This window comes from Gekko japonicus, unplaced genomic scaffold (assembly GCF_001447785.1).
Source record: "Gekko japonicus isolate JY-2015 unplaced genomic scaffold, Gekko_japonicus_V1.1 scaffold176, whole genome shotgun sequence".
Taxonomy (NCBI): Eukaryota; Metazoa; Chordata; class Lepidosauria; order Squamata; family Gekkonidae; genus Gekko; species Gekko japonicus.
This window is the reverse complement of record NW_015160840.1, coordinates 1301834-1322724: the sequence shown is the minus strand read 5'-3', so window position 1 is coordinate 1322724 and position 20891 is coordinate 1301834. Positions and strand designations below refer to the sequence as shown.

The 20891-nt window shown below is 46.2% G+C and overlaps 1 protein-coding gene across 3 annotated transcripts in view; it reads left to right on the top strand.

Annotated features, from left to right (window-relative positions):
- ARL15 (ADP ribosylation factor like GTPase 15) overlaps nucleotides 1-20891 on the top strand; it is a 279921-nt gene that overhangs the window by 48495 nt on the left and 210535 nt on the right. For 2 of the 3 annotated variants that reach the window (XM_015419147.1, XM_015419129.1), the window contains exon 1: nucleotides 12485-12911. The exons of the other annotated variant lie outside the window; for it this stretch is intronic. In XM_015419147.1, coding sequence (XP_015274633.1) covers nucleotides 12900-12911 — 12 coding nt within the window. In that variant the 5' untranslated portion in view covers nucleotides 12485-12899. Of the gene's footprint in view, nucleotides 1-12484; nucleotides 12912-20891 lie in introns of those variants that run through there. 3 annotated transcript variants of the gene reach the window in all.

The window sequence follows — 20891 nt, the reverse complement described above, 5'->3', positions numbered from 1 at the left end:
TCAGCTAGCTGCCAGTGATGCCTTGCAGTGTTGCAGCCAGGAAGAAAACTTGGCTGAGAAGCTGGGATGTAGATCTATCTGCACGGGCTAAGGTGGCAGCAGTGCCTTTCAAAGGGATCAACCTATTGGGGGAAGGTCTGGAGAGATACCTCATTGAGGACAAAGACAAAAAGAAAGTTCTATCAAAGAAAAGAAAGAGGAAGCCCAGGCAGCATTTTCAGTCCTTTCAGGACACTAGTCCAGATCAAGCTATAACTGACCATTTAAAGGAAAATGGCAGTCCAAGTCCAGGGAGAACAGGATTTCTTCCTTCACCAAAAAATCAGGTTGGAACATGATCAAAGCATGACTATGCCAAGGAACCAGCACATTCTGGAGTTGAGGGCCATCTTCAGGAGTTTGTACAGTGACTGACAAGTGGGTACTGGACACTCACTGGAATTTGAGATCTTCCCACCAAATTGTTTTTTGGAAATACCAAAGAATCGGTCACCAGAAAAACACAAACTACTGAAGATGTCCATTCAACATCTCATAGACATAGAAGCCATAGAACCAGTCCCAGATTTGGAGAGATGTCAATGATTCTACTGTGTTCTTCATAGTGCCAAAGAAGAATGGAGATGTTAGAGCTATACTGGCCTTAAAATGGCTAAACAAACACATCAAGACCAGGACTTTCAAAATGGAAACATTAAAATCCATACTATCATCCATCCAATAAGGGGAATTCATGGCACCCATCGATCTGTACATATCTGGGAGTACATATACCAATCTGGGAGTCTCATAGAAAATTCCTCTGTTTTGCCTACCAAGGAAAACATTTCCAATATCGAGCCCTGCCATTTGGACTGAAGTCTTCTCCAACAGTGTTTACCAAGATCCTAGTGGCACTGATAGCACACTTGAGGATGCAGGGAGTATTGCTATTGGATGACATCTTGGTCAAGGCACCTGGATGACATCTTGGTCAAGGCACCTTCCCACTACCAGATGGATGACATCTTGGTCAACTGGATGACATCTTGGTCAAGGCATCTTGGTCAACTGGATGACATCTTGGTCAAGGCACCTTCCCACTACCAGATGGTACAAGCACTAGATCTTACAATGACAGTTCTCAGGAACCATGGGTTTGTGGTAAAGGTGGATAAAAGTTCCTTACAACTGACTCAATCCATCCTGAATCTAGGGGTACAAGTAGACAGGACACAGGACAAAGTGTTCCTATCCCAAGAGAGAGAACAGAAGATTCACCAACTGACGATGCAGCTTTTGGAAAGACCAATGGTGGAAATCATGGTCCTGGCCCAGCTTCTGGGTATGTTGGTGTCTTGCCAGGATGTACTTCAATAGTCCAGGTTCCATACATTCCCATTGAAGAAATTCCTACTTCCCTATCAGGATGTAATAGCACACAAGAAAATCCAGAAGGTGCACTTGTCAAGATCAGTAAGGCAAGAACTTCAGTGGTGGCTAGTACCTACACACTTCCATGATGGTCTGCCACTCAAGAGATCAAAATAGAGTGGTGATGATGACAGATGGTGAGCCTCTTCAGATGGGGGGCACATACACAGGGGAGAATGACCCAAGGAACCTGGTCTCAGGAAGAAATGACCAGGAACATAAATTTTCTGCATCTAAGGGCCATAAGATTGGCAATGGAACAGTTCAGAGCTCTACTATTGGGTTGCCATGTTTTAGTTCAAACAGACAACATGACAGCCAAGGCATACATCAACAGGCAAGGTGGAACCCCGCACAAAGAAGTGAGTCACTTGATACAGTGGGTGGAAAAACATCTCCAGTCACTGAAGGTGATACATGTCGCAGGTCGGGACAACATGCTGGCAGACTGGCTGAGTCGTCAGATGGTGGACCAGTCAGAATGGATGCTGTGTCTTCCATCAAATTTGCCAGAGGTTCAGAATGCTGGAAGTAGATCTGTTTGCCACAGAGCAAAACTGCCAAGTAAGAAGGTTCATGTCATGAACAAGAACTCCACATGCCATTGGGATAGATGCACTGCACCTCGAATAGCCAACAACACTCCTGTATGTTTTTCCACCAATTCAGCTCATACAGAAATTGATTCAAATACTAATAGACCAGAGAGCAGAGAATACTAATCACTCCATTCTAGCCTAGGAGAGTGTGGTTTCAAGATGTAAAGAGGCTATCGATAGTGGAACCATGGCACCTGCCACAGAGGGAAGATTTAGTGACACAAGGGACGACAGTCCATCCTCGTCCAGACTTATTAAGACTTACAGCTTGGAGGCTGAGAGGCAACAATTGATGGACATGGGTTACCCAACTGATATAGTTAAAACTACGTTAGCATCCAGGAAAGGTTTCACAAATAGTACATGGCAAGTTTTTCAATCCTGGTGTTGGGAACAGGTGTCTGACCTACTGAAGGCCTCTGTGTATGATATCCTTTCTTCAACTAGATTTAGAGAAGGGTCTTAGTACAAGCACTCTGAAGTGGCAGGTAGTGGCTCTCTCATTCTTTATTGCAGTCACACACTGTCTCGACATTTTCAGTGAGTTATCCACTACAACTCCAAGATCTCTCTCTTGCTCAGTCTCTGCCAGTTCAGACCCCATCAATGTGTATTTATATTTAGGATTTTTGGCTCCAATGTGCATCACCTTGCACTTGGCCACATTGAACCCCATTTGCCATGTTGACGCCCACTCGCCCATCCTTGACAGATCCCCTTGGAGTGCCTCACAATCCTCACTGGTTTTCACCACCCTGAACAACTTTGTATCATCCGCAAATTTAGCCACTTCACTGCTTACTCCCATCTCCAAATCATTAATGAACAAGTTAAAAAGCAGTGGACCAAGTACTGATCCCTGCGGTACCCCACTGCTTACCACCCTCCACTGAGAAAATTGCCCACCTACACTCACTCTCTGTTTTCTATGAACTAGCCAGTTTTTGATCCATAAAAGGACTTGTCCTTCTATCCCATGATTTTTGAGCTTACTTAGGAGCCTTTGATGAGGAACTTTATCAAAAGCTTTCTGGAAGTCAAGGTAAATAATATCTATTGGATCCCCCTTGTCCACATGTTTGTTCACCCCCTCAAAGAACACTAACAGGTTAGTGAGACAAGATCTTCCCTTACAGAAACCGTGCTGAGTCTGCCTCAATAGGTTTTGTTCATCTATGTGCCTACTAATTCTTTCCTTAATAATGGTTTCCACCAATTTACCCGGTATCGACGTCAGACTGACTGGCCTGTAATTTCCCGGATCTCCTCTGGAACCCTTTTTAAAGATGGGAGTGACATTTGCTACCTTCCAATCCTCAGGAATGGAGGCAGATTTTAAGGAAAGATTACATATCTTTGTCAGGAGATCTACAAGTTCACATTTGAGTTCTTTCAGAACTCTCGGATGTATGCCATCTGGGCCTGGTGATTTTTCAGTTTTTAAGTTGTCTATCAGTTTTAGGACCTCCTCTCTCGTCACCTCAATCTGACTCAGGTCTTCCAACACCCCTCCTGAAATCAGTGGTTCTGGAGTGGGCAAGCACTTCTCATCTTCCACAGTGAAGACAGAGGCAAAAAATGCATTTAGCTTCTCAGCCATTTCCCTATCATCCTTCAGTACTCCTTTTACCCCTTGGTCATCCAAGGGCCCTACTGCCTCCCTGGCTGGTTTCCTGCTTCTAATGTATTTGAAGAAAGTTTTATTGTTGGTCTTTACGTTTTTTGCTATATGCTCCTCTTATTCCCTTTTTGCCTGCCTGACCACAGACTTGCATTTTATTTGCCATAGCCTGTGTTCCGTTTTATCAGCCTCACTGTGATATTATTGTTATTGTTATGGGTTTTTTTTAAGCTTTGCACCCGTTTGTTAGTTTTGCACCTGCATATTAAGAGGTTTTTGTGGGGGACAACCCTGATAAATCCACCTCAAACTCAACAGTTTCCTATTTGGAACCTTAATAGGGCATTGTGTAAGGAACCGCTTGATGTGATGGCCTCATGTCCATTAAAGGAACTAACCTTTAAGACAGTTTTTCTAGTGGGGGTTACTTCTGCTAGAGGAGTTTTGGAATTACATGCCGTGTCTATAGATAAAGAGCTGTGCATTTTCCATAATGATAGGGTTGTACTTTGCCCAGACCCAGCATTTACTCCTAAGGTAAATTCTGTTTTTCACAGGTCTGAAGACCATAAGAAATTTCACATTACCCTTTTAAAACCAGTTTGAAGCCATTTTTGATCTGTTGTGGAGTAAACCGGTATAGGGCTGGCATTTCACACATGGCTTTCCCCTACCGGCAAACAGCTGGATCTGAAGTGGTTTGCCATATATGGAACCGTTTGATGTGATGGCCTCATGTCCATTAAAGGAACTAGACTTTAAGACAGTTTTTCTAGTGGGGGTTACTTCTGCTAGAGGAGTTTTGGAATTACATGCCGTGTCTATAGATAAAGAGCTGTGCATTTTCCATAATGATAGGGTTGTACTTTGCCCAGACCCAGCATTTATTCCTAAGGCAAATTCTGTTTTTCACAGGTCTGAAGACCATAAGGAATTTCACATTACCCTTTTAAAACCAGTTTGAAACCATTTTTGATCTGTTGTGGAGTAAACCGGTATAGGGCTGGCATTTCACACATGGCTTTCCCCTACCGGTAAACAGCTGGATCTGAAGTGGTTTGCCATTTCAGACTGCACTGCATTTCCCCGCTTTTTCCTGCCGTTTGTCGCCTGCAGGGGCGATCTCTGGCTTTTTTTTTGAACGTTCGCTTTAGAGCGCTATAGCGCTATAACACAACACCCCAGGCATTCCATTGGGGTTGCTGTAACACTGTTTTGCTGTTGTGTTATATCGCTATAGTGCTCTAAAGCGAACGTTTAATAATAATAAAAAAAGCCGGAGATCGCCCGGGCGGGTGAAAAACAGTGGGGGGAAAGCATTTCAGATCCAGGAGAAGAAACTGAAGACTACATGGAAGTGGTTTACAGGTAAAATCGTTCAGCCCCGTTTCCTGAACGGGACAGAAGCGTTTGTGTGTGAAAGTACAAATATATTCCGGTAGGGAACCAGTTCTAAAACAGTTCTGTCTGAAATGTCAGACCAGAAACCATTTGGGAACCGTTCCTGAACTGGAATATATCGCCTGTCTGAAATTCCTCATAGTGTTACCACCCTTCTGTCCTAATCCCAAACATGAGAAGAAGGAATGGCATTGCTTGGATGTGCATAGGGCTTTAGCTTCTATTTAGATAGAACAAAAAGTCTGAAGAAGACTGATGCCTTGTTTCTTTCCGAAAATCATCTTTAGGAAAGAGAATTTCTACCTCTACTCTGAGTAGGTGGATCAGGGGCTGCATCCTGGTGGCCTATAAATCCAAGGGGCTGGAACCATCTCAAGGTATAACAGCACATTCTTTGAGGGGAGCAGCCACTTCCACGGTCTACAGAGCTTTCCTGTCTTTAGAGAGTCTGTAAGGCAGCTACCTGAAAGTTGACCCATTCCTTTACCAAGCACTACCATAGATCCACTGGCCTCAGGGGGATCCTGCAACACACCCTGTAGACAAGGAAGTTGTCAGGCCCACCCTGGGGAGTACTGCTATTTTATGTTCCAGGAGTTAAGGAATCCAAGGACTGCCCCCCAATCCCAGGACCACTGAAGAATGGAAGATTTGTCTTCACTTACCATGAAGCTTCCTTCTTGGTAGTCTGGGGGTGGGGCAGTCCTACCCACCCAGTTTGAGGATACAGCTTCTGGTGTCTACGAGGGTGTTTGTCTCAGTGGGGACCTTGGTCCCTTGCTGTGGTGTACATTCAGTGGAAGAGGACAGAACTTGTACCTACTGGGAGTGTGAGACCAAAGGGGGTTCCTTCCAATTGAGCGGTTTTTCTCATTGGTTGAAGGTTATCTGAGTGTAGATTCTAGGTTATGTAGTTAGTTAGTACCCAGTTTGGGGAGAAGTGTGTTTGGTTTTTCTGTACAGTTTTGTGTGAGCAGTCACGGCTTGGTGAATGACTGGGAAGCCAGGGGACAAGCCCCTCCCCTCCGGGATCAAAGAATCTGCTGGCCCTGCCTTTGGAGAGGAGGAGCTATGTTCCCTGGAGTTAAGGAGTCCAAGGACTACCCCACTTCCCTGACCACTGAGAAGGAGGCTTCACAGTAAGTGAAGACAAACCTTCCTTTCACCTACTGAATCCTGTTTTGTTTTTATATTTCCTGCTGTTGTTCTGGTAGTAGCAGGCAAACAATCACTTCAGGAAACGGGGATTGGGAGGAGGGTGGCTGGGAAGCTAAAATGCTTTTTCTCCCAATCTTTTCTGCCATCCGACACACCCTCCTGCAACAAAAGCGTGGTGTGCACAGAGTCAGCAGACTGACATGGGGATTCTTTTGTGGGAAAAATTTATTCTGCTCCGGGCTTGATTTGAGGGAAGTTTATCTGCAGACACATTTTTCAATGCTAGGGCTGAACCCTGGGCATAAGCATAAAGACGGGATTCCAAAGCATCGGAGAGCTGAGGTAGCACAGTGATGGATAGCCCCATTCTGTGACCCTGGCGCCAGCAGAGAGCTGGTGCTGGAATAGTGCTGGCACTGCTAATCAGCACTGTATTGCCTGTTCCACATGGGGGGAAATCAGCGATGGAAACACCTTAAGGCAAGGTGCTGACAGCATAATGATCGGGCCATAGCCCATCACAGGCTCATGTGGTACTGAGTGGCACACGCAAATGTGCCAGCAGTCACCCACTGATGTAGCCACAGCCCTGCCGTGCAGCCACTGCCCACACATGGAAAGCCAGAAGGCAGGGAGAAAAGAGTGGTCAGCTGCTCTTTCAGTTCCAAGGAGGCCAGTGGCATAAGTGGCAAGAAGCCCGGGGTTCTCATACTCCGTGGAATTCTGCAGATGTGGGTTCAAGTCCTGCCTGTAGCTGAGTTCTGCCATACTAGGTAGCCTTAGGCAAGTTGTTATGCTTTCAGCTTTGGCCTTCTTTTCTGCAATGGGGGAGATACTCCCATATCTTATACTGTACTGCATAAAGCAATGTAGGTGAAATACTTGAAAGCAGTGGAGACTCAAAGTGGCGTACATCATTCTCCTTGCCTCCATTTTATCCTCACAATAGGGTTGCCAGGTCTTACCTGGCTGCCGGCGGGCGGGGGGGTCCCTCTTCTCGTCCTGGAGTTTTGGTAACCACAGAGTTTTTTCCTCAAACACTAGAGTGTCCCCCCCCTCGAACATATCCTGTGTGATGATGTCACCTTCGGGTGACAGAATTGTGCCAGGCACATTGGTGCGGATGGGGCTTTTTGGGGGCGGGGTTCCCCCACCAGCCAGTTCAGTGGTGGTGGATTGGGGCCTCCCAAAACAGATAACCCCCCACCCTCATCAGGGGAATGGCAACTCTACCTCACAATACCCCTGTGGGGTAGGTTAAAGTGAGAGTGTGTGACTGGCCCAAGCTCACTCAGCAAGCTTCCACCCCACCTTTCTTTCATTATTAATAATATACACGGGTTCTTAGGAGGTATCACATCCAAACGCTGACCCAGACACTGGTTTGCTTGGTTTCAGCAAAGTGGCTGTGTTGTGTCCATTGGAATTATAGCTTGGGTCTTGTAGAGCTGCTACGGATACCACTGAGTAAGCCACAAGGCTTTCCACGTCCGGGTTTAGGAATAAAGGGCTTCTACATCAGAAATACTTGATTTGTGGCAGATTTGATCCTCAGCACCATTCAGAAACTGGGCACTAATTCTGAAGGGTAAACAATCCCTTTGCATTCTGGTTTTTCACATCAGTCAGAGCACTCTTGGACACTGTGTGGATGACAAGCTGTACATTTTGCAGGTCCTGCCTACATTGGCAATGTTTTCTTTACTCATCTCCCAAAGCTGCCATCCTCCCACACTGGATTCCTTTGGGGTGGTGGGGGATAATGTATAGATTCAGTATAAAGTATCTCTCTCCCAGTCTTGTGTATCTATCCTAACAAACTATGATTCTGAGAAAAATTACTCAGGAAAATATCACAAACCCACTACCACCCATCATTATTTATTCATGTCTGTTTTTAACATACCATTTTACATACCATTACATCATCCAATTCTTACTCAGGAAAATATCACAAACCCACTACTACCCATCATTATTTATTCAGTTAGTTCATTGTCTGTCTTTAACATACAATTTTTACATACCATTACATCATCCAATTCTGCCGCAGAATTACAATTGCTTCAAATATTAATTTAATTTACTTATGCCCTGCCTTTCTCCCAATGGGGACCCAAAGCAGCTTACACTGTTCTCCTTGCCTTCATATTATCCTCACAAGAACCCTATGAAATGTGACTGGCCCAAGGTCACCTAGCAAGCTTTCATGGCAGAGTGAGGATTTGAACCTGAGTCTTCCAGATCCTAGTCTAAGCACTAAACAACACTAGCTGTCAGATTCTAATGCAAGAGCGTAGCACGTGCCCTACATGCATATGGTCACCCATCAAAGGAACTTCTTGGGGAGAAAAACTGAAGCCCTGAGAAACACGTAATGCCGTGCTTGACTTACAGTGCCATTCTAAGCAGAATTAGAAGCGACTGAATTTATACCCCGCCCTTCACTACCCAAAGGAGTCTCAGAGCGGCTTACAATCTCCTTTCCTTTCCATTCCCCTCTCCTCCCTACCCCACCCCACAACAGACACCCTGTGGGCTAGGTGGGGCTGAGAGAGGTCTTTGAGAACTGCTCTTGAGAGAACAGCTCTGAAATAACTTGTGATTGACCCAAGGTCACACCAGCAGCTGCATGTGGAGGAGTGGGGAATCAAACCCGGTTCTCCCAGATTAGAGTCCGCGCTCCTAACCACTACATCAAACTGGCTCTCAGTTGCACACTGCTACGACCATTGAAGTCAATGCACTTCAAGGGGTATGATGACTCTGTTTAGGAATTAGTAGAGCAGCTTTCTATGGACTAATAGCTTTTCTCCACATCTTCACAGAACATGTTTGTATAAAATAAAGTTAATAAAAAGAATAATAATTTGTGAGTTTAAGCAAGGATGTGCTATACTGAAAGCTTCAAAAACCATCTCATGTTAAATATCAGTGATCGTATATAGAGCATCTAATTCAGAAAAAAACAGGTATAGTATTGAGTAAACTGTAAATGCTTGTGTACTCATCCTCCCGCAACACTAAATGCAGTGTTAAAAACCCAAATTACTAACTGCAAATTACCTCTACAAAGTCCCCAAGAACTCAAAGCAAGCAATTAACGCCTGAACAAGCCTACCTAATTGCAGCTGGTCTTAGCAAGAGGAACCCTACTTATGCATGTTATAATTGACAGAGTGCTGTTTAGAGCTGTTTAGAGCAGAGGTGTCAAACAGCTGGGTTTGACAATAAATGTCACTTTGTCGGGCCACGCGTGCCATAAAACTGTAATGCCAGGTACCAGAGATGGAAACTGTATAAAGGACAGCAGCTGGTAAGCTCCAGGTTGGCGTATTCTCAATGCAAGGCCCCTTGGGATGGGAGGGGGGTGCAGAGGAAAACCCACACAGGCAGACTGGAGAGGCAGCAGTGCAGCCCTGGGCAGATGCTCCCATGATACTTGACTGCTGCAGACGAGGCGGTCTTGCTGTGCTGAAGCCACAATGGAGTGGCTCCATCCACTCCCCTGCCTGCACCAGTTGTTGGCTGGCTGCATAAGAGCCCTGGATGGGCTGGTTCTGGCCCCTGGGCCTTATTGTTGAAACCCCTGGTTTAGAGCCTATTGAGAAAGTCACTGTGCAGAGCAGACTCAACTGTAAGGGCTACAAATGGATATGATGGTCTTGAGACCTTGTCCCGGCAGCCAGCATGACTTCTGAAGTTACCAGAGCTTTACAAGAGTCGGACTAGCAGTCCATCAAGCCTAACACTGGCCCTGGTCACACGGGCCGGATATCGCGGGGGGAGGGAGGCGTGGCTAATTGCTCTGGCACAGTTTGATCTGTGATTACGCGAGGAGATGCGCTGGCGGCACACCACGGGGCCTTCCCTTGGCGTCAGCGGGTAAATGAGGGACCGGAGGGGAATGCCGCGCGCTGGCGTGATCACACCATGGGAGTCTAGAGGCAGCCACGTTTACTAGTACCTTGGAGGTACTAGTTTTTAAATCCGCATTGTCGGCGGTAAGCCACAGGTGCACCCCACTTCCCAGATGTTGGGGTGTGATCGCGCCCGGATAATCCACCCACCATCCGTGCCTCTCCCGCGGCAACTTTGGCATGTGACCGGGGCCACTGTATTACAATTACCCAGGAGTCAAGTAGCTGACCGAAATGTATTTCAGCATAAGCTTTTGTGAGCCAGAATTCACGTCTTCAACCACTGTACCTAATTTTACGTGGGGGGAGGGGAGGAAAGTGACAAAGGGGGGGGAACAAGATCAGATTGAAGGAGACATTCATACAGAGTGGGTTGCGGCTGTGGTGATGGGCAGTAGTTTCATTAGCTTTAAAAGGGTCAGGCAGGATCACTGAAGGCCTTAAATGGCTGGTCACTGTGATGATTATATGGAGCTTCCATGTTCAGAGGCAGCAGCTTTAGGATACCACTGTTGGGGGGGGAGTAACATCAGAGGGAAGTTTTAGTCTCTGGGTCCTTCTGGTAAGCCTTACAGGGGCATTTTGATTGGCCACTGTGTGAAGCAGGCTGCTGGGGTAGATGGACCACTGGTTTCCTCCTGCACTGCTTCTCTTGCGTTGTCAACAGTGTGACCCTTTCCCATTAGGGATGCCAGCCTCCAGGTGGGACCTGGGGATCTCCTGGAATTACAGCACATCTCCAGACTACAGCAATCATTTCCCCTGGAGAGAATGGATGTTTTGAAGGGTGGACTCTATGGCATGGTACCCCACTGAGGTCCTTGTCCTCGCCTTACCATGAATCTCCAGTTTCCCAACCTGGATCTGGCAACTCCATCCCCCACCAGTGGTGGGGCTTGCAACCTATTTCCTATCACTATTTAGGAACTGAGCTCTTCTGGTCTGCTGCTTTCCAAGTTTACTCAGAAGCAAACCTCACCAGTTCCATACAGCTCAGTTACCTTGCAGCTCATCCATGAAAAGTTGCAAGCCACTTGGGTTGTATTTGCTGGAGAGGAAGGTGTGTGGCTTCAGGTAGCCTGGGGAGACCATGACTAGTTTCATTGTTTTAAAAAATTGTTTTCAGTTGTCCCCAACAACCCAGTGCTGATTCTCAATGTGGTTTTCAGTTTTCCCGTGATTCAGCACTCTGTTTCCAAGTCTTTATTTATTTGGTATATTTTTATATCCCCAGGTATTTATATACTGTATTTGTATACCACCTTTCCAACCAGAGAGCTGATGGAGGAGGAGAAGGCTCTCCACTCTTCTATTTAATTCTTAGAACGGCCCTGCAAGGTAGGTCAGGGCGACTGTCCCAGGGTGCTTCCTGGCAGCAGATCCTAAGCTGACATCCTACCCGCTACATGTCACTGGGCCATTCTCAAAAACTCAGGCAAATAATGAGGCAAATGGTGTGTGTGTGTGGGGGGAGAGGACATGATCCGTTATTCCTCCCTTCCCATCCATGTTAACACATTGTAGATTTCCTCGTAGACGCGGCTGCTTGCGGAAATGGATGCAGATGGCCAAAGCGCGTATAATGAGGCAAATGGTGTGTGTGTGTGTGTGTGGGGGGGGAGACAGGACATGATCCATTGTGCCTCCCTTCCCTTCAATGTGAACACATTGTAGATTTCCTCGTAGACGCGGCTGCTTGCGGAAATGGATGCAGATAGCAAAAGCGCGTTGAGAGGACCTGCGCTGAGGCTGCAAGGTAGCGCTTTCTCTTTGCCTGCGCGCCCCGGCTCTCCCTGTGGCACGATCTTAAGCCTGTGGACTCACAGTAGAGCTCTACTACATACATCCGTGGCACGCGCATTTCGGTAACTTCGCTAGGGATTTGGACCGTCCAGTCCTATTCTATGCATGCTTGCTCAGAAGTCACTCCGCTGAGTCGAATTAGCGTCTTGTAACGCGTCTCGCCTGCGTTTTCTTCCCCGGCACGGTTCCTCTCGCCTCCGGCTGTTGCAGCCTACCTTCTCCTCCTCCCTTGCAACTTACGAGGCCTCCAGTCCAGGGCCATCCCATCGCTGGTCGCCACTTCTGCCTTGCTCCCGTTCTGTGCGTCACGCTGACATCTCCCTCCGACGCTGCAGGGGTCTTGCTTTCTTAGCCGCCCACCCTGTTCATAGACGACACCACTGCTGCCCCCCGCCCCTTCTATGTGCCCTCGCTTGCTGGAGCCCTTTCGCCTTCCGCCCCTCGCTCCGTGCCTTTCCCCAAAGAGCAAGGAGGCCCGGGCAGATGCGTGCGTGTCTCTTTAAGAGTTTTCGCTCTCTTTCTCACGTGTGCGGTCAGCTGACAGTGACGCTCCAGGGGAAACTCTCGCTGTTCCTGAAACATCGGGCGCCGCTGCGGGTTGCACGGCTGTCTCCGCTTCGGTCTGCTTGTGCCGTCGCTGGGCTGGGGCTGCAGAGAGCCGCGCTGTCACCCTGGGGGCTGCTGGCTTCGGCGCGGAGAGGGGCGGGCAGCGCTGCAGTGGCAGCCTGGGAGAGCCGTCGCTTGCCCAGCCGGCAGGAGGGACCCTGACCCCCGCCTCTCCTCCCATCTCCCCGCGAAGCTTCCTGCTGTAGATCGGAGCTTCGGCAGGAGCCTCCTCCAGTCGCCGGGGAGTCCGGGACTTGCCTCGCCCAGGCAGCGAGCTCGGTCAGCTGCCAGCTCCCTTTGCTGTGCTCGGGGCTGCTCGTTAAGACCAGGTTTCCCTGGAGATCCATTAGTCCCTAATCTCAGTTGCGACCTCAGTTCATGGATTATCTGGTAGGTGTACAGCCTGTAGTGAAATCCAGCACTCCCGCTGTATATATTGCTGTCTTCTGCGCGGGCATATGTCTTTATATGTTTCTCCACTCGGTGTCTTGGTGAATGTCTAGTGCTCTGAGTAAGTGAAACTTGAGTGTGGCTAGGAATGGCTTTACAGCTGTGGGTAAAAATCGTGGCACTATCAGGCTCAATGATGACCCTGCAGCGCTAGTGCTGGCATGGCAGGTTAACTGGGAAGAGATTCTCCCCTTCTCACAATGGTATTTTTCAAGTTCCAGGCCTTTTTCTTCTTCTTCAAAACCAGACTTTCAGAACTATTAAAGGCCAATAAACCAGAGTGGTTTCACTAAAGGGCACTGTTGGCTTTGCTCCTTTGGTTATTAGAACTCTAAAGCTCTGACCTCAGTCATTGGCTTTTCCCTTGAACACAGAAACAGAGGGGACGCCTGAATGCACACAATTGGTGCTGTGGCCTTAAGTGGTTGTGCACCTGAATAGTTTGGTATTTAGCTGTATTTAATGAATGCTGCCCTCGTTTGTGCCGAAAGATGGTATCGCTTGTGTTTGCTTCAGGGCTGGAGGAGGCTTCGGACTCATGAAAATATTGGGCAACTGCAAATCTGAATTGCTCCTACACGTGGAATGAGAACTCTGTACTTCAGCATTCCAACCCCCCCATGTAAATGAAAACAAAGTCTACTTAACAAGTAGTAAGGAAAGCATGCTTCAGTGTCTTCCTCCCAGTTGGGAATGTTTCCTTTGTTCTTGTTGATGGCTCCTGGCCAGACTTGTTAGTGGACAAGACCATCACTAGTATCCGTTCCATTCTCACTTTTGATTTTTTGGAATGTGCATTGCCACTTAATACTGACTTTTGATTTGGTCAATGACCACCTGGTCAGTCATAAAATGTTAACTTTATGGCTGGAACTATATGGAAGAGCCTGTGATCTGCCATGTCTAATCTGTGATTGGGGACATAGGAAGAGATGTGGTCTCATGTGACTGTCCAAACCTGTGTAGCTCTCCGGACTGCATCTGTGAAACTCTTTTTATCCTGATAGCTGTCACTTCCTGATATTTCTCAGAGTGCCAGAACCTCGTAGAAAAAGCCAATAGGAGTAAATTAGCCCTCTAAATTTTAGGGATAAGAATGGGTTAGCTAACAGGAGTTAGAACTCCTCTGGTTCATTTTGATGTGCAGTGTGGACTTTTATTGTCCTGGTAAAAAAATCTCTTATAATGTAATTTTTTTCAGATAAACTTGAAGCAAGAACTTTATCCAACCCGAGTGGATTTTCCCCTGCATTGACTGAACTGCTTAGATTTTAAAGGAAAAAAAACCCCCTTTGTTTCTAAAAAATAGAAATGTAAAGGCTTTGAGGAAGAATGCAGGTTATATTTGAGTGTGAATGAGCCATTTTGTTTCAGATCTGTGTGGAAACAATTGTGTCCTGCTACTGTTGGGGGGGGGGGAGAGGATGCCTTGCCATTTAAAATGTGGTAGTCTGTTTCTCTGTAGGAGCTTAGTTAATGCACCACTAGCATTGAACTTGAACATTCCAAGTGCACTCACGCTGTAACTCCTTGGCAGCCTGGAGCGTTCTTCATCGTTCTTCTGGAAACCTTTATCCAGATGAAGCTGACTGTTCCGTATGGGGGGAACTGAACTGCATGACTTCTGTAGAAGAGCTTTGGTTGTGAACGTAATGTGTTTAATTGACTTTGAAGGCTATTTGTGTACACATGAAACTTAAGAAAATACTCTTAACCTAGCCCGGCTTGACCTCTTGTGCTCCTTAGTTTCTTGGCCCCTTTGTCTATACTACACACACCCTTGAGCACATTACTTGCATTTTGAAAAGGTGGCAAGCTTTCTTTTCTTTTTCCTGTCTGTTTTAAATCAGCTCATGTTTGTACTGTTCTTACGAAGAATGCACCTTGACAGTTTGTTTTTCTCCCATGAGTTGTGACACTTTTATGCAGCCAGAGATCAGAATCTTCTTTTTTCGTGGTGTCTAGCTATTGTATTTGGGTTGTTCTCCTCCATGGAAGGAGAGACAGACAAACAGATTTTCTAGCTTAATTTTGAGGTTTGTTCCTTTTACATTTAAGCAGACCTCATGTGGAAGGTAGTCTCTAATCCTCTGCTGGAATTATTGTTGCTTTCCATTAAAAAAAAAAAATTAAAGTGAATACATACTAATAACATCTCTGCATAACTATAAACAGCTTTAAGGCAGTGTGCTGTGTGTCTTTATCTCCCTTTTGTTAGAGATAATCCTGATTAACATCAGGATGGATCTTCTAACTTGGTGTTTTCCTCCAGAGTTTGCATCATCTGAGATTTAGGGAAATCCTCCAACATTACTATCTCTTCACTTGATATTGTCAGTGAGTGGTAACTTTGACTTACATGCAGGTGACATACTAACAGCCTGATCGTAGACTGTTAGGCATGTCTGTGCCTGCTAATATCAGTGGGCATAGGGCAAGGGAAACAGGTGCCCCTAGTAGTTGGTTCTAAATTTCCCATCAACTACTTTCAACCACTTCTCTCTGCCCCTAGAATTTTTCCTGCCTTCATCAATACTGCTCAGCCCATGGAAGCCTTTCCCCAGTGACTAGGATAGCTAAATAAAACCCACATAATTAGGGGCAGCATTCCTCTGAATACTGGATACTGCAGATAAACAAGTGATTTCTGTTGCCTTCACTGCTGTGCTTGCAAGCCCTTCCGAGAGGCATTTTGCCAGCCATCCTTGAAACGCTTGCCCTGATAGCAATGAGTAAGTTGGTTTCAAAGGAGAACAAAGTGCAGGTGAAATCTGAGTCCTAAACAGTGAGCTCCACCATACTTTATTCTTCCAAAATTTAGCAACTCTTTAAAGTAGTATTTCATAGAATCACAGAATCATAGAGTTGGAAGGGAGCTCCAGGGTCATTTAGTCCAACCCCTGCACAATGCAGGAAATTCACAAATACCTCCCCCTCCACACCCCCAGTGACCACTGTTCTACACCTAGAAGATGACAAAAAACCTACAGGATCTCCAACCAAACTAGCCTGGAGAAAAATTGCTTCCTGACTCCAAAGTGGTGATCAGCATTTCCCTGGGCATGTAAGAAAAGGGCCACAAGAACTAAGCACTAATGCAACCCTTCTTGCCCTCCCTCTCATGATCTGCCTAAATTCACAGAATCCACATTGCTGTCAGACAGCCATCTAGCCTTTGTTTGAAAACCTCCAAAGAAGGAGAGCCCACCACCTCCTGAGGATGCCCGTTCCACTGAGGAACCACTCTGTCAGAAAGTTCTTCCTAATGTTTTGCCAACAAATCTTCTGATTTAATTTCAACCCATTGGTTCTGGTCTGACATTCTGCGGCAACAGAAAACAATTCTGTACCATCCTCTATATGACAGCTCTTCAAGTACCTGAAGATGGTGATCATATCACCTCTCAGTCGTCTCCTCTCCAGGCTAAACATACCTAGCTCCTTCAACCTTTCTTCATAGGACTCCAGACCCCTCACCATCTTCGTTGCCCTCCCCTGGACACGTTCCATCTTGTCTATATCATTCTTAAATTGTGGTGCCCAAAACTGAACACAATACTCTAGGTGAGGTCTAACCAGAGGAGAATAAAGTGATGCTATCACCTTGCGTGATCTGAACACTGTACTTCTGTTGATATAGCCCAAAATGGCATTTGCCTTTTTATCTGCTGCATCACACTACTGACTCATGTTCAGTGTATGGTCTGCTAAGACCCCTAGATCCTTTTCACACATACTACCTCCAAGACAAGCCTCCCCCATCCTATAATTATTCTCCCCTGTCCTATAATTATGCATGTGATTTTTTGTACCTAAATGCCATCCACGGACACTTTGCAAAAAGCTTGCAATGTTTTATTTTTCCACGTAAAATTTTCCATTTCAGACAACTAATAATAATTAATGGATGGCATTGGCAATCTAATATTAGGCAAGTGTGGCAGTTACAAAGTTTTAGTGTTTCCATTAGTTATTGGTAGCAAATGTGTGAGGAAAGTTCATGGATGTTTTATTGATTTAGTAGTAATCTGGTGTGAAACTAACAATCCAAGTGATGCTTTTGAGCAAGCAAGTGAAGCTGAGGTGCTTTGGTAAACTCCAAGGGAGAGAATTAGTTTCTGCTGAAATAGACGAGTGGACAGCCATCTTCAAGGTATATCATGGCCAGTTCTTTCTTTCCTTAAAATTAGCATGTCAGCACTTTTCAGTGTTTTTGACTTGAACTACAGTCCTATGTTGACTTTAATGTTTTATAAGTATTAGTCCAATAAAGACTATTTCCATGTAAAGCTTCAAATATAATTAATGATGTGCGGCCTATTTTTTCCTAATTAGTTCAAGTATTTGTTGCATTTGGGACAGAAAACTGACGTGGAGTACTTTTAAAATGTTTACTAAATAAGTTGAAATAAGTATGATACACAGGCTTCCCAAGTACTTACCGTGATTCGGCGGGGGACACAGATGTCTTCGCAGGATCATTCCCGCGGGGACAACAGACGCGCCGCACCATGCCGTCGCCAGGAAGTGACGCTGGGCGACGCTCTGGCAATGGGGCTAGAAACTCGATGGTACCATCGAGTTTTCAGCCCCATTGCCAGAGCGTCGCCCAGGGTCACTTCCTGGCGACAGCATGGTGCGTTACAGGGAGGAATGTTCCGGCCGGGGAGCATGTGTCCCCCGCCAGAAGTACTTACAAGTTCCCAAGTAATTTGTAAGTACTTGGGAACCCTAATGATACAGGAGATGGTGCTTTATTACAATACTAGTTTAATCCCCCCTCCCAGAAAATCCCACATCATTGATTCTATGCTCTGATTTGATCTTTCCCAAAGACAATAATAATAATAAAAATCTGGTGGCTTTACTTCATACAACTATTAGCTGCCACAGGTCCTGTTGCATAAAGGAAGCAGGGGTCTTAAACTGACAGTTTTATTTCAGGAGGGGCCATAGCTCAGAGAGAGAGAGCATTGCCTGTATGCAAAGTGGGTCTCTGGCTCAATTCCCCAGCATCTTTAAAGGCAGAACAAAGAGATGATAGCAGCTTGGTGGGGAAAAAATGCCATGTCCTTTTAATTGAGGTTAAATAGAATGTTTTGTCAGGTGATGTTATTTCCCTCCATGCCATGAAAAGCTTCAGCTGCTGGTGTCCACACATTAAAACTATTATGGGGAAAGGATAGTTTTCTTCAGGCCTGTTGGAAACCCTAGCAGGAAGTACAGGGTAAAATGTAGAATTCAAATCTAATCAAGAAGAATGCAGAGGCCATCTACTAATGCTAAACTGGTTAATGCCTGATATGTCTGGGTAGTCCCAGGTGTTAAGTTTGTTAATACTAATAATTTGTAAGAAATCACAAACTGGGAGGTGGGGTGGGTGAGATGGCTTTAAAAAGAAATCAGAAAGGATAATAAAGGAAAGGTCTTCCCGAAAGCTGTTATCTATGATAGTTAAACGGAACCTTGTCAATAGGCAATATTACATTGAAATCCAGATGTTCGTTATAAGCAGTAAATAGAAGGACACAGTCTTCGTACCTGACTTGTGTGTTTCTGAGGCATCTAGCTGGCTAACTGCTGGGATCAGAACATTGGACTACTTGTAACTTGGTCCCACTGAGCAGTTCTTTGTCATGTAACAATCAAACCCAGCTGCTGTTCCTCTGCCCCACGTATACCGAATATTTTTCTCTCTCTACAAGTTCATTTTCCTCTCAGCTTGCCCTCTGATTTCCCAATTCAGAAATTAATTTCTTACTGGAGCTTGTTTTCCCCTGCCAGTCATACTCTCTGCCTCCCCAAGAAAGAGAACCCCCTTCAGTACAAATTGCCTGTGTGTTGTTCCACCTCCAGCTCAAAGGAGAACAAAGCCTTGAGGTTCAAGAGAAAGGCAAAGTGCAGTCCAATCAACAGCTGCCCACCTGAACACTACTGGGGAAGCGGCCTTTCACCACTTAGTAAAATAAAAATACCTTGGAACACTACAATAGCCCAGGTAGTGCTCAGTTATCCTTCGGGGGATGGAGAGGAAGCAAATCTCAACAAGACACAGAACATAACAACCCCATAGCAACCCACATGCTAGCAGAGCCGCTGTGATAGGCAGAGATGGGAGTAGTTCGCTGACATTAACCTGGAAGGGAGGGAACCAGTGGACACGGCACTTTGCCCTGGGAAGAGATCTGGAATGAAGACAAGCTAGAGAGCTTTGCAGGTGCTGTTTGATTTCCCCCCTGCACCTGTATTTCCTTTTGCCATGTGCACACCCAGGGAAAGAAATATGGCCTCTTTGACCGCATCATCTATGTGCCTCTGCAGCTCCCTTGGCAGATGCACCCCTGATAATACCTAAAACCTCTCTTGCACAAGGATTCAGCTTGGGAGTGTGGGACTTCAGGGAAGTGGGAGGCAGACCTCAGGGCAACAGCAAGAGGATACAAACTATGCATTCACAGGAGTCTTCCCTGTAGCTCACTGGGTACCCATGCAACAGATGGGATATGTGGATTTGGATCTTGTTAATAGGAATGCTTTCAAGAAGGCAAAGCTCACCTTTTTGCCTACGACAGTCTGATTAGCAGCAACATAGAAGCAAGAAACCAGAACAGAATGCACACCCTAACCATATCCTTAGCTGGGAACAAAACACACCACAGGGCACTAAGAAAGAGAAGAAAAGAGATTGGATTTATACCCTGCCTTTCACTACCAGAAGGAGTCTCAGAGCAGTTTACAATCCCTTCCCCTCCCCCTCCCCACAACAGGCACCCTGTTATGTAGGTGGGGCTGAGAGAGCTCTTTCAAGAACTGCCTTTGAGAGAACAGCTCTGAAAGAACTTGTAACTGACCTCAGGTCACACCAGCAGCTGCATGTGGAGGAGTGGGGAATCAAACCTGATTCTCCCAGATTAGAGTCTGTGCTCCTAACTACTACACCAAACTGGCTCTCAAGGTTCCCCCAGCACCCTTGGTGTTGACACTAGCCATGGCAGGGAGCACTGTGAAGAGAAACTCAGGTATAACAAACATAGGGTTCCTGGTTCAAATGGTGCATGGAATTCCAGTCAGCCCTGGAAAGAGTTCTACGAAGACCTGAGATTTTGTGACATTAGATACAACCATGGGGGATCGGCTGTTCCCACACCAGTTATTTTGTCCAGCCATTTCTCACGCACCCTCCTCTTGCTGCACCTTGGGACTTGCTACTGCCACATGCTTCCATTCATCCCAGCAACCCTTGCACATCATTGGTCTGTGCATACACACCCAAACCATGTAGGCTGCCCACAGTGATCTGGGTTGTGTGTGCTAACTGAGGAGTCTTCCCCTCCCCTTGGAAGAACATACCTGTACAGCCATTGGATGACCCTCTCCAGCTCCTTTTCAGAGATCTTGAGCTATGCTCTTGAGCTATGCTTAAGACAGCTGAGGTCAATCGAGAGGAAGGGGGATCTACATACTTACTGAACAGCATAAGGCATGCTAGAAGAAGAGTTGGATTTATACCCCATCCTTCACTTGGAGTCTCAGAGAGGTTTACAATCTCCTTCCCTTCCTCTCCCCACAACAGACACCCTGTGAGGTAGGTGGGGCTGCTCTTGAGATAACAGCTCTGAGAGAACTGTGACTGACCCAAGTTCACCCAGCTGGCTGCATGTGGAGGAGTGGGGAATCAAACCCAGTTCTCCAGATTAGAATCCACTGCTCTTAACCACTACACCAAACTGGCACCAAAGTAAGTTGGGTGAGTGGGGTTGACAACTTTCTTGCTCCAGCAAGACTCTCATGCCATTGAAAGTTGCACTGACAGACTATAGATTGACAGGTAGAACTGTTCTTATTAGTGATTGCACATGAAAGGCAACTGTGCTGGTCCACTAGTTGCTCATTAAGCAGCTTGCAAAGGTCCAGGAGCTG